Source organism: Elephas maximus, chromosome 1 (assembly GCF_024166365.1).
Source record: "Elephas maximus indicus isolate mEleMax1 chromosome 1, mEleMax1 primary haplotype, whole genome shotgun sequence".
In the NCBI taxonomy this organism is placed as follows: Eukaryota; Metazoa; Chordata; class Mammalia; order Proboscidea; family Elephantidae; genus Elephas; species Elephas maximus.
The window spans coordinates 35,100,535-35,115,017 of NC_064819.1; the positions used below are offsets into that span (position 1 = coordinate 35,100,535).

The 14,483-nt window shown below is 41.6% G+C and overlaps 1 protein-coding gene across 5 annotated transcripts in view; it reads left to right on the top strand.

Annotated features, from left to right (window-relative positions):
• Positions 1 to 11,867, top strand: part of PEX5L (peroxisomal biogenesis factor 5 like) — a 266,941-nt gene extending 255,074 nt beyond the window's left edge. For all 5 annotated transcript variants that reach the window (XM_049881882.1, XM_049881854.1, XM_049881874.1 and 2 more), the window contains 4 exons: positions 2,346 to 2,543; positions 3,211 to 3,376; positions 3,754 to 3,911; positions 11,160 to 11,867. In XM_049881882.1, coding sequence (XP_049737839.1) covers positions 2,346 to 2,543; positions 3,211 to 3,376; positions 3,754 to 3,911; positions 11,160 to 11,364 — 727 coding nt within the window. In that variant the 3' untranslated portion in view covers positions 11,365 to 11,867. The remainder of the gene's footprint in view (positions 1 to 2,345; positions 2,544 to 3,210; positions 3,377 to 3,753; positions 3,912 to 11,159) is intronic.
• The last annotated feature ends 2,616 nt before the right edge of the window (positions 11,868 to 14,483 follow it).

Sequence of the window (14,483 nt, forward strand, 5' to 3'; positions counted from 1 at the left end):
ACTTATTATACCACCACAGTAGTCAAAACAGCCTGGTACTGGTACAACAACAGATGCATGGACCAATGGAACAGAATTGAGAATCCAGACATCAATCCATCCACATATGAGCAGTTGATATTTGACAAAGGCCCCAAAACAGTTAAATGGGTAAAAGACAGCCTTTTTAACAAATGGTGCTGGCATAACTGGATATCCATCTGCAAAAAAATGAAACAAGACCCATACCTCACTCCATGCACAAAAACTAACTCAAAATGGATCAAAGACCTAAATATAAAATCTAAAACGATAAAGATCATGGAAGAAAAAATAGGGACGACATTAGGAGCCCTAATACATGGCATAAACAGTATAGAAAACATTATAAAGAACGTAGAAGAAAAACTAGATAACTGGGAGCTCCTAAAAATCAAACACGCTCGTCCAAAGACTTCACCAAAAGAGTAAAAAGACTACCTACAGACTGGGAGGAAGTTTTTAGCTATGACATTTCTGATCAGTGCCTGATCTCTAAAATCTACATGATACTACAAAAACTCAACTGCAAAAAGACAAATAACCCAATTAAAAAATGGGCAAAAGATATGAATAGACACTTCACTAAAGAAGACATTCAGGTAGTTATCAGATATATGAGGAAATGTTCATGATCATTAGCCATTAGAGAAATGCAGATCAAAACTACAATGAGAACAAGGCTGGCATTAATCCAAAAAACACAAAATAATAAATGTTGGAGAGGCTGTGGAGAGATTGGAACACTTATACACTGCTGGTGGGAATGTAAAATGGTACAACCACTTTGGAAATCAATTTGGCGCTTCCTTAAAAATCTAGAAATAGAACTACCATACGATCCAGCAAACCCACTCCTTGGAATACATCCTAGAAAAATAAGAGCCTTTTTACACACAAACAGATATATGCACACCCATGTTCATTGCAGCACTGTTTACAATAGGAAAAAGATGAAAGCAACCAACGTGCCCATCAACGGATAAATGAATAAATAAATTATGGTATATTCATACAATGGAATACTACACATTGATAAAGAACAGTGAGGAACCTGTGAAACATTTCATAACATGGAGGAACCTGGAAGGCATTATGCTGAGTGAAATTAGTCAGTTGCAAAAGGACAAATATTGTATAAGATCACTATTATAAGAACTTGAGAAATAGTTTCAACTGAGAAGAAAACATTCTTTTGTGGTTATGAGAGGCGGGAGGGAGGGAAGGTGGGGGAATACTCACTAATTAGATAGTAGATGAGAACTACTTTAGGTGAAGGGAAAGACAGCACACAATACAGGGGAGCTCAGCACAATTGGACTAAACCAAAAGCAAAGAAGATTCCTGAATAAACTGAATGCTTCAAAGGCCAGCATAGCAGGGGTAGGGGTCTGGGGACCATGGTTTCAGGGGACATCTAAGTCAATTGGCATAATAAAATCTATTAAGAAAACATTCTGCATCCCACTTTGAAGAGTGGCATCTGGGGTCTTAAACGCTAGCAAGCAGCCATCTAAGATGCATCAATTGGTTTCAATCCACCTGGATCAAAGGAGAATGAAAAACACCAAGGACACAAGGTGATTACAAGCCCAAGAGACAGAAAGGGCCACATGAACCAGCAACTACATCATCCTGAGACCAGAAGAACTAGATGGTGCCCAGCTAAAACCGATGACTGCCCTGACAGGGAACACAACAGAGAACCCCTGAGGGAGCAGGAGAGCAGTGGGATGCAGACCCCAAATTCTGATAAGACCAGACTTAATGGTCTGACTGAGACTGGAAGGACCCCACTGGTCATGGCCCCCAGACCTTCTGTTGGCCCAGGACGGGAACCATTCCTGAAGCCAACTCTTCAGACATGGATTGGACTGGACAATGGGTTGGAGAGGGATGCTGGTGAGGAGTGAGCTTCTTGGATCAGGTGGACACTTGAGACTATGTTGGCATCTCCTGCCTGGAGGGGAATGGAGAGGGTGGAGGGGGCTAGAAGCTGGAGAAAAGGACACGAAAAGAGAGAGTGGAGGGAGAGAGCAGGGTGCCTCATGACGGGGAGAGTAATTGGGAGTGTGTAGCAAGGGATATATGGGTTTTTGTGTGAGAGACCGACTTGATTTGTAAACTTTCACTTAAAGCACAATAAAAATTACTTTTTTTAAAAAATCTGCTTAGTTTCCAATTTTCCTGCAGATAAGTATGTTGTTTTCCAGTGTGTTTGCACTGTTAATTGATAAAGACCTCAAAATTTCTAAAGAACTATTGGACTCTGCTGGAAAAAAATCTGAAATTGACTTTTTTTTTTTTTTCATTTTCCCTTCTTTCAGGTGCTTAGAATTACAGCCCAACAACTTGAAAGCTTCGATGGCTTTGGCCGTAAGTTACACCAACACGGGCCATCAGCAGGATGCCTGTGAAGCTCTCAAGAACTGGATTAAGCAAAATCCAAAGTACAAATACCTTGTGAAGAGCAAGAAGGGATCTCCAGGCCTCACCCGGCAGATGTCTAAGTCCCCAGTTGATAGGTATCCTTCTCATATTACAGCTGATGGTAAACACCCGTATACACAGTTTATTACCTTACAGATAGTTAATGAGCCTCAGATGCCCACCACCACCACCCACTCCAGAATGGTCTGTAGGACATTGTTGTGCTGGGAGAGTAGCTCCAATTAAAGACTGATCACTGAGACCAGGGCCAACCTTTCAACACATGACCTACATTGTGGACACTCACAGACACATCTCAGCACCATATTTTAAAGCCAAATGCTTCAGACATGTAATTCACCTCAAATAAATTACAATGAGTGCAATGCTCCAAGTTGCGGGAATTAGGAAATAGGGAAAAATGGAGGCCCTATCCTCTAGGAACTTTGTTTCTATCAGCAATAAATCATGATGCTAAATCATTTCTCACTAGGGCCTTGGGGAACTGAGCCGTGGGGTTTTCTACATCGGCACTCATAGGTCAGTGGAACTCTCTTGTGAAGACCTTACTCAGCCTGTATCTGTGTTTGACAAAATCAGCGGGTATTTCCAACATTCAGTGCTGACAGTCCTTTCATTAAGCTGTTTTCAGCAAGCTTTTTCCAATCTGTGATAAAGAGAAACTGCTTAGAATAGAGAACAAAAAAAAAATAATTTCTGTTCGGACGATTTGCATCACAAATCTAGTGTTGTCCCTTATAGCTCTGTTCTGGAAGGAGTGAAGGAATTATACCTGGAAGCTGCCCACCAAAATGGAGATCTAATTGACCCAGACCTACAGACAGGTCTGGGGGTACTGTTCCACCTGAGCGGAGAATTTAACAGAGCAATAGATGCATTTAACGCTGCCTTAACTGTTCGGCCAGAGGTAAGTGCATACACAACGAGAAACCACAAGGTTCTCAATCAAAAGTAAGTTTCACAGGCTACACTCACTACTTTTCTGCTGCACTTTCTTTATTTCCCTGCTTCCAGTGGTTTAAAGCGATAAGTCTTACTGATGTGCTTCTTTGGCGTTAATATTTAAACACCTAAAATAAAAGCATTAATTGCGTGCCAGCATCAGAGGGTGGCCATTGTTTACTGAACAGAAGTCATTTCACAAAGTTGTCTGTTAAGATTTTGGGGTAAGTCATGAGTATTTGGGTAAATTTTTCATCACTTTCCTTCCCCCGTGGGGAAGCATGAGGTTGCTCTGCCTTTGTGAGTTGTACTGGGTGTAGACAGCTCTATTTTTGTCATCAGGACTATTCATTATGGAACCGTCTGGGGGCAACCTTGGCGAATGGAGACCGTAGTGAGGAGGCAGTGGAGGCATACACTCGGGCCCTGGAGCTTCAGCCAGGCTTCATTCGGTCCAGATACAACTTGGGAATAAGCTGCATCAATCTGGGTGCCTACAGGTAAAGTATGGCAACAAGCTGAGAATGAGAGCCATGCTCAAGGCTGAGGCTAAATCACCTGAAAGGTGGTGTCCAAGTAAAGATGCCTGTCTTTGTAGGAGGATTTCTCCTTGAATTAGGCAGGGTTCCCTGAGAAACAAAGCCAATAAGATATATATATTTGGGGGGAGGGGGTATGTACACGGATATCTGCATATACGTGTGTGTACATGCATGTGGGAGCCCTGGTGGCACAGTAGTTAAGAGCTTGGCTGCTAACCAAAAAAAGGTCAGCAGTTTGAATCCACCAGCCACTCCTTGGAAGTGCTATGGTACAGTTCTACTCTGTCCTATGGGGTCACTATGAGTCGGAATCGATTCAACAGCAACAGGTATGTGTATGTTGTTGTTAGTTGCCATTGAGTCAGTACCACCTCATGGCAACCCCATCTATGTCAGAGTAGAGTTTTCAAAACTGTGACCTTTCAGAAACAGATCACTAGGCCTTACTTCCAAGGTATCTCTGGGTGGGGTCTGAACCACTGGCCTTTCTGTTAGTAGTCTAATGCTTAACTATTTGTGCCACCCAAGGACTCCTGTGTATATATGTGTGTGTGCGTGTGTGTGTATATATGAGAGAGAGAAATTGATTTTAAAGAATCGGCTGACAAGATTGTGGAGGCTCACAAGCTCCAATAATTCAGGCCATAGGCTGGCAACTCCAACAGCCTTGTGTCTGAAATAATTTAGGCAGTGGGCTGGAAACTCCAGCAGGATGGCTATGGTGCAGCCTTGAGGCAGAATCCTTCTCCCTCAGGAAAACTCACTTTTGCTTTTAAGGTTTTCAGCTGATGGGATAAGGCCCACCCACATTGTGGAGGGTAGTCAGCTTTGAGGTCAACTGATTTAAATGTTAATCACATGTAAATACCTTTATAGCAACAACTGGTGTTTGACCAAACAACTGGGCACCATAGTTGACACATAAAATTAGCCATCACACTTCTTCTCTTAAGGTTAAATGTAGAACCTTCAGATTCTGAGGCTTGTTTAAGCAGTAACCCTATGTTTCAATAGTTCTCAAGCTTTAGGCAGCAGGAATTCCCTGGGGAACTTGTTAAAGGGTAGGTTCTAGAACTTTCCTCCAGATATTTGGATTCAGTTGGTCCGAGTTGGGATAAATTGTCTGGATTTTTAACACCCCCAAGGTCAACAATTTGAGAACCACTGCCCTATCTAACTCTTCATTTCCCAGGTAAGGAAAAAGGAGCCATGGGGGCAGGGGGGAGGAAGGGGACGACAAAATGATGAACTTCAGAAGATCCCAGGGCCAGTTTTTGGCAAAGCACAACCAAGAATTCAGGTTTCCTAAAGCTGATTTACCAATACAGTTATCCAAAAGAAAGATAAAGTTTTTGGTATCATAATTACCGTGTGTCTTTGGTCTTCTTCAAAAACAAGTAACTTTTTGGTACAAGTATATCCCAAATATTGTGTGGAACATACTTATACTAAAAATTGTTCACTGTGTATCTGAAATTTAAATTTAAGTGGGTGTCCTATACTCTTGTTCTTATTTGCTAAATCTGGCCAGAACGCTCCTTAGAAGCAAGGATGGCAAGACTTTGTCTCAGGTACTCTGGACATGTTATGAGAAAGGACTAGTCCCTGGAGAAGGACTTGGTAAAGTAGAGGGTCAAGGAAAGAGAGGAAGACCCTCAATGAGATGAACTTACACACTAGCTGCAACAATGGGCTCAAGCATAGCAATGATTGTGAGGATGGTGCAGGATCGGGCAGTGTTGTACATAGGGTTGCTATGAGTTGGAACCAACTTGACGGCACCTACCAACAACAACAAAATCTGGCCACCCCAATCAATTGACTACTGAAGAACATCTCAATTCAGCTTTGTGGGTCTTATGTTGTCATGTCAGATGTCAGTTTATCACTTCTTGTGAAGTGATAGCATTTTGTGTTTTCCCTGAGAAAAAAAGACCATCAAGTGAGACATAACATTTAAATTAATTCTGAAAAGGAGTTAAAGGCATGCTTTGGAAATAACAAGCCTCGATAAGGCCCCTTCCTCAAGAACTGCAGGTGTCTGTGTATATGGCCGTAACACTTGCTGTTTGTCATCTCACGTTTTCTACAGATAATCAAAGACAAGCCGATCCTGGTACTGCATACAGCTGAAATAATGAGAGAGAATTGTTGGTGTGAAACTTGGTTGTAGCTTAAAGTGTTACCTTTGTCAGTAGGAGCTCCAGAGTAGAACTTAACCTTGTCAATAGTAAGGACCCCTTATTAATGAAAAGAAAAAAATTTCATAGAGCAGCCCCCACCCCCTTTGATAGCAATATTTTTAATATTAGTATGAAGAGGGAAAGCTACTATAGAGTAATGCTTTTAAATGAATGCATTTTTGATAAATCATAACAGTATACACAATTTAAAACTATTCATACATACATGTGCAAAACATTTGAAAACTGCTCACACACATATATACTTCACAAGTTAGGGAACAGGCATAGACCGTCTTCATGAAAAGCCCTGGAGTTTGTCTGATGAGGTTAGCCAGGCTTTTCTGTTAATCTCCAAAGCCTTTAGAGGTCACTGTCTCACACTGTCGGGATGGGAGCATGGTGGGGCAGGAGGGGGCCTCCAAGCTCTTCCTTCCCCCATTGTTCTTACACACCCAAGGTAATGAAAGGAACCCCAGTCATCACATTTGAGCTTCCACCCTGTGAAGAGGGATCCAGAAAGAGCATCCAACATAGACTTCCTATCCACATCTCTTTATAAATCTGTCTCTCTTGGGTGAATACAAGAAACCCAGAAGAATGGGCGGTTATCACTCCTTCATTCTATTGCTCAGGTTGCTACAACCATTTCCCAATTGCCTTCTATTTATAGGCAAATCTAACAATATAGGTGAATAAATGTCTAATATCAGAATCCTAGAATCATAAATCCAACTTCACTTTCTTCAAGGTTTTTTTTACCAGATGCTTAATAATAACTAGGAACTCTTGGGTGATACAAACTGTTAATGAGTTAGCTGCTAACCAAAAGGCTGGAGGTTCTAATCCACCCGGAAGAAGCACCTCGGAAGAAAGACCTGGTGATCTAGTTCTGAAAAGTTAGTCGCTGAAAACCTTAAGGAGCATAGTTCTGCTCTGACATATATGCGATTGCCTTGAGTTGAGAGCAACTCAGTGGCAACTGGCTTCATTAATAGCTACCTTGCAAGATTAAATGAGATCATGCGTATGAAAAGTTTTTGAGAAGAGTAAAACTGATGCAAAGTAAGATGGCAAGAATCAGATTGTCAGATAGATAATACAGGTTTGGGGTGACATAAAAAACCCACTGTCGTCGAGTGGGTGCTGAAAAGGGCAGAACTGGCCTGTACATCTGCACACGGATACAGGGAGCACAGTCATGGACTAAAGGTGCTAGAAGGACTCTAGCTCCTCGCAGTTCTCAGACTTTCTGTTCTCAAGACCCCTCTACACTCTTAACAATTATTGAGTATCCCTGGGCCTTTTATGTGGGCTATATCTACTGGAAACCCTGGTGGCATAGTGGTTAAGTGCTACGGCTGCTAACCAAGAGGTTGGCAGTTGAAATCCACCAGGCGCTTCTTGGAGACTCTATGGGGCAGTTCTACTCTGTCATATAGGGTCGCTATGAGTCGGAATCAACTTGATGGCAGTGGGTTTGGTTTTTTGTTTTATATCTACTGATACTTATTATTATATTTAGAAATTAAACTGAGAAATTTCTTTACTTTTTAAAAAATTTTTATTGTGCTTTAAGTGAAAGTTTACAAACCAAGTCAATCTCTCATACAAAAATTTATATACACCTTGCTAATATACTCTAGCTGCCCTCCCTCTAATGAGACAGCACACTCCTTCCTTCCACTCTCTCTTTTCGTGTCCATTCGGGCAGCTTCTGACCCCCTCTGCCTTCTCATCTCTCCTCCAGACAGGAGCTGCCCATACAGCCTCATGTGTCTACTTGATCCATGAAGCTCACTCTTCACCAGTATCATTTTCTATGCCACAGTCCAGTCCAATCCCTGTCTGAAGAGTTGGCTTTGGGATTGGTTCCTGTCTTGAGCTAACAGAAGGTCTGGGGACCATGACCTCTGGGGTCCTTCTAGTCTCAGTCAGACCATTAAGTCTGGTCTTTTTATGAGAATTTGAGGTCTGCATCCCACTGCTCTCCTGCTCCCTCAGGGGTTCTCTGTTGTGTTCCCTGTCAGGGCAGTCATCAGTTGTAGCCAGGCACCATCTAGTTCTTCCAGTCTCAGGCTGATGTAGTCTCTGGGTTATGTGGCCCCTTCTGTCTCTTGGGCTCATAATTACCTTGTGTCTTTGGTGTTCTTCATTCTCCTTTGGTCCAGATGGGTTGGGACCAATTGATGCATCTCTTTTTTTTTAGATGGCTGCTTGCAGCATTTAAGACCCCAGACGCCACTCTCCAAAGTGGGATGCAGAATATTTTCTTAACAGATCTTATTATACTAATTGACTTAGATGTTCCCTGAAACCATAGTCCCTTAACCCCCACCCCTGCTACACTGGCCTTCAAAGTGTTCAGTTCATTCAGGGGGCTTCTTTGCTTTTGGTTTAGTCCAGCTGTGCTGACCTCTCCTGTATTGTACATTGTCTTTCCCTTCACCTAAAATAGTTCTTATCTACTATTTTTTACTATTTAGTTAGTGAAAACCCCTCTCCCTCCCTTCTTCCTCACTCTTGTAACCATCAAAGAATATTTTCTTCTCTGTTTATACTATTTTTCCAGTTCTTATAATAGTGGTCTGATACAATATTTGTCCTTTTGCAACTGAGTAATTTCACTCAGCATAATACCTTCCAGATTCCTCCATGTTATGAAATGTTTCATGGATTCATCATTGTTCTTTATCGATGCATAGTATTCCATTGTGTGATTATACCATAATTTATTTATCCATTCATCTGTTGATGGGCACTTTGGTTGCTTCCATCTTTTTCCTATTGTAAACAGTGCTGCAATGAACATGGGTGTGCATATATCTGTTCGTGTAAAGGCTCTTATTTCTCTAGGATATATTCCAAGGAGTGGGATTGCTGGATCATATGGTAGTTCTATTTCTAGCTTTTTAAGGAAGCACCAAATCGATTTCCAAAGTGATTGTACCATTTGACCTTCCCACCAGCAGTGTATAAGTGTTCCAATCTCTCCACAGCCTCTCCAACATTTATTATTTTGTGTTTTTTGGATTAATGCCAGCCTTGTTGGAGTGAGGTAGAATCTCATTGTAGTTTTGATTTGCATTTAAACTGAGAAATTTTTTAAACATTCATTAAAAAAAGTACTCATTACATGTTAACATAAGTAACATATTTTTATGAAAAATAATTCTTTTACAAAACAAAAAAAAAAGTTTAGTGAGAAGAGTGTCATTGTTTTATATTTTTGCAGATTTCTTTACTATCTTATTTAATTGTTGTTGTTGTTGTTAGGTGCCGTCGAGTTGGTTCTGACTCATAGCGACCCTATGCACAACAGAACAAAACACTGCCTGGTCCTGAGCCATCCTTACAATTATTGTTATGCTTGAGCTCATTGTTGCAGCCACTGTGTCAATCCACCTCGTTGAGGGTCTTCCTCTTTTCCACTGACCCTGTACTCTGCCAAGCATGATGTCCTTCTGCAGGGACTGATCCCTCCTGACAACATATCTTGTTTAATAGAAGACAGATTTTCATGTCTTCTTTTACATTCAGCCTGTGGGTATCACACATAGTATTACCTTTGGAAAACGCAACTACACGCACCTGAGAGAATGAGGGTGAGAGGTCAAATGACAGCTCGGTATTATTATAAAACTAATCTTGCCCACCCAGATCCCTGGGGGTCTCCAGACCACATGTTGAGAACTGCTGATCTAACTTAATGATAAGAGCTTTCACATAAATGGACTTAACTGCTTTTCAACAAGGTTTTAAAATGACTTCTGTTACTTCTAATATGAAGTCAGGGAAGCTGGGGCTTAGAGAAGCTAAGCAACCTTCCTACGACTGAACAGCACGGATTCAAACCCAGGTGCTCTGATAATAAAGTCAACTCTACCCCAGCTGCTTCCCCTATTTCTATCACCAATAAGAAAAGTTAGACCACTTTGTTTTTGAAGTAGGGCCAGATTCTTCCTCTTAAACCCTAGTTACAGCAAGCACTAGGAAACCCTGGTGGTGTAGTGGTTAAGTGCTACAGCTGCTAACCAAGAGGTTGGCAGTTCAAATCTGCCAGGTGCTCTTTGGGAGCTCCATGGGGGTAGTTCCACCCTGTCCTATAGGGTCGCTATGAGTCAGAATTGACTCGACGGTAGTGGGTTTTTTTTTATAGCAAGCACTAACCAAAAGGTTGAAGGTTCAAGTCCACCCAGAGGTGCCTCTGAATAAAGTCCTGGCAATCTACTTCCAAAAAATTAGCCACTGAAAACCCTATAAAGGGGAGTTCTACTTTGACACACGTGGGATCACCGTAAGTCAGAATCAACCCGATGGCAACTGATTTTGTTTTGTCTTGTCTTTCATAGAGATCACATCTGCAAATGGATCAAGTCTTCCCATCATCCCTGCGGTAGGGGAAAATCAAATGCATTCACTGAGTTTGCAATGGTTTTAATTGTACTCCCCTCTCCTACGTGATATTCCCAAAATACAAATTAGCTTGTTTTCTTTCTCCTTTCACTATATTTCACAGTTATTTTTCATAAAAGAACAATGAGAGAATCAGAAAATTGTTCATCAAGTTGTCCAAAACACTAGAGAGGTGATTTAGGACTTTTAAAAACAAAAACCAAACCCGTTACTGTAGAGTCGATTCTGACCCCTAGCAACCCTACAGGACAGAGTAAAACTGCCCCATAGGGTTTACAAGGCTGTGATCTTTATGCAAGCAGACTGGCACATCTTTCTCCCACGGAGAGGCTGGTGGGTTTGAACTGCTGATCTTTAGGTTATCAGCAAACACTTAGCCACTGCACACCAGGGCTTCTTAACCAAACCAAACTCATTGCCGTCGGGTCAATTCCAACTCATATCGACCCTATGAGGGCAGCTGGTGGATTCAAACTGCCGACCTTTTGGTTAGCAGACTAGCTTTTAACCACTGGGCCACCAGAGCTCACTTAATCCTCCCCCCCACCCCAGTTTGCTACCTCCAAAATTAGTTGCATTTTAAAATGTCTGTTTTCTACCCCCTTAGAGAAGCGGTCAGCAATTTTCTCACTGCCCTCAGTTTGCAAAGGAAGAGCAGAAATCAACAGCAAGTTCCTCATCCTGCAATTTCTGGGAACATCTGGGCTGCTCTCAGAATTGCACTGTCTCTGATGGACCAGCCAGAGCTCTTTCAGGCAGCTAATCTTGGTGACCTGGATGTCCTCCTAAGAGCTTTTAACTTGGAGCCTTGAAGGAAAAGAAGAAAAAAAGAAGCCCTCATCTGTGTAATTGTCCTGAGAAATGCAAAACTATTTTATTATGAATTTCAAAAAGGATAAATCAGATGTTCAAAAGGTCATGGTCATATAACCCAGGGGAATTCCTACAGACAATGCTGGTTTCTGGTCAGATCCAAAAGCACAAAATGTTGTATATAAAGTTGGGCTTGAAAGAAAAACAGAAAGACTCAAGACAAACGAGATAAAGTGACTGTGTGAGAACTCTGCACAAACTGTGAGCAGCTGGAAACAAGTTCTTCGGGTTTTTGTCCCCAGTTGCAGCTGATGACGCTTCTAAGGAACTTGTTCCTGGACGTGTGGAGGACGCACTGCCTCGGATGGTGGAATTCTGGCTGTTGCTGAACTGTTACCTGATGTTTCCCCTTTTGCAGCATTGAGCATGGTTTGAGCCATTGGTGCATGCATATATTAATGAGAGGCGTTGCTTAGACCTGTTCCAATTTTAACTTCTGCTGTAGCCCTATAATTCCAGAGATGGAGCTTTGCTGGCAAAAGCAGTTTTTGCACTAGAAATTCTTGCTGTTCCCACTCAAAACTTTTCTGGGAATGTATATAAGCACTTTAATATCTCATTTATGTCTTGCTGGAGTTTTGTTTCATTGCTCCAATTTTTAACTTGGGAGCGAAAGATTTGAGAACTCAGCCTTGTTAGATCAATAGACCAAATAAAAATTTCTGAAAATAGTTTTTCATAGTGTAGGGTTTTGAAGGTGTGTTTCCCTTAAAGTCGACATGGCACAGAGTGTAAATATGTCCAACACAGGTATTGTTCCCAGACATTCCGGGACTGGATGAACTTAGACAAGGAGACAAGGTACCGTCTTGTCATGTGTTCTCTGAAGGGAGGAATTCTGATGACATTGTGATTTCAACTGAGTTCACATTAACTTGCTTAAGTGTCCTATTTACAGGCTTTCTGCCTGCCCTGCACACCAATATTCCTTTTCAACTGTTACTATTTTAAATGATATTTCTTATAGAAAAAAAAAAAGTTGATAAATACATTTTCCCTAAAAATTATGTTTTCTTAGCTCCATAATAATCTGTGCTGCTCACCCTTTTGCATTCTATGTGGTAAAAGATCAGTGTTTTCTAACTGAATGTCACTGAATTTCGGTGGTTTCATATGAACGACGCAAGCCCCTTTGGCTTTTATTTTGAATGTTGATCGAGTATCAAGGATTTTCTGTTAGCAGTGCTATTTCATTTAATTGGCTACATTCCACTTGGTTCTTCAGAGTGTTTGATGTTTGTTTGAGGCTTGGGGATTATTTTGAAGGATCTAATTTTTTGTTTTTTAAATTAGAAGAATTGTTTGCAAAATGCTGACCAAAATAGTTTTACCCATGACTGATTCTAGCAAGTTGCTCCCATTCTCTTTCACTTTGTCACCTTCCTTCCTCCAGAACCTCCCCAAAGTAGTCTGATGCTTACCTCTTCTTCCTGCCCTTTGGTTAGTAATAGCTGGTTAAAGTCATGATTTGAATTACTAAACAAAAATTTGGGCCAGGACAGTTCAATTGACTGAAAATTAGCTTCTACTTGGGGGGAAAGTTGCGCACGTGTTGAGACAGTGAGCTCCAGGTGCAGGTAGCCTTCCTTTTCTCTGTGACGTTTGAAGTCCCTGTGACCAGGGGATGGGTGGAGAGAAACCCCTTAAATTAACATACAGCTTACACGGTTTATAAAAACAAAGGCGAGGGCACTGTGCTGGGTGCAAAGTTTTGATATTCTTTGCCAAAGTTCACTTGGGCAAAGTGTCCCCCAGCTGGGCAGCAGGAAGCAAAGGCATTTAAGACATTAACAGTTGGGCAATAGTGGCACAATGGTTAAGTGCTCAACTGCTTAACCAAAAGGTTGGTGGTTCAAACCCACCCAGTAGCTCCTCGGGAGAAAAGATCTGGCAATCTGCTCCTGTAAAGATTACAGCCTAGAAAACCCTATGGGGCCATTCTACTCTGTCACATGGGGTCGCTATGAGTCAGCTTGACAGCACCCAACAACCCAGTCTTGGCTTGCCTCCTTACGGTCTACAGTCTCAGGAACAAAGTAAAGCCCAACAATATCTTCAAAAATGCTCTTTAGAATTTTAGAATCCTAGAAACTTTTTTTTTTTTTAGAAACTCAGTGTGCGAAGGACTCTTGGGACCAGCCTCCCACCCAGGGCATCTCCCTGCTTGAGTGTTCCTGATAGAACATGCTCCATTCTCCCTCTGTTCCTTCCTCCCCTGAATCCCTGTCTGTTCACTAGCTCATCAGCTGATTTGCATCCATCATAATCCATTAGAAACCTCAGAAGAAAGAATTCAAAACGAACATGACAGGTGTGCTGTTTGCCATACCATTCCTTATTCTCCCAGCAGCTAAATTTACAGTAATAATGGTATGTTGTTTTCGGAGCCTCCCTGGCTCCACACACCTGACATCAGTAACAATTTAAAGCCCGAGAAGAGTGTAAATATGGGACAGTTTGGTTTAATTTGATTGTTGCTAAGCAGCAGCAGCAAATTTTTGTGTCCCAAGTTTTATTTTGCTATTGGAATACAAAGTAAGTTCGAACTCCAAGGAGTTGTCTCAGGGGAGAAAAAAGAATTTCTCTTCTTGCCATTATTCAGTGATTTGCAGAGCATTTGGCAGGACCTTTTCTGACATATCTCGCGTCCATCAGAGCCAAGATTTTTTTTTTTTTTTTTTTAGTTATGAGTTAGACTCTATTAGAGATACATTGAAATCTGGAACCAGTCTTTACAAGATGGAAAAATTCTTTGTTCATGTATGACAATTTCATTCAAAGGACGCTGCCCACTTCAGATTTTGTTGTTATTAGCTGCCATCGAGTTAATTCCAACTCATAGAGACCCTGTGTACAACAGAACGAAACACAGCCTGGTCCATGCCATCCTCACAATCATTGCTATGTTTGAGCCCATTGTTGAAGCCACTGTACCACTCCATCCTACTGTGTTTCTATCTCTTTTTCGCTGATACTCCACTCCACCAAGCCTTGATGTCCGCTACCAGGGACGGTCCCTCCACATAACATGTGCAAAGTACGTGAGACGAAGTCTCAC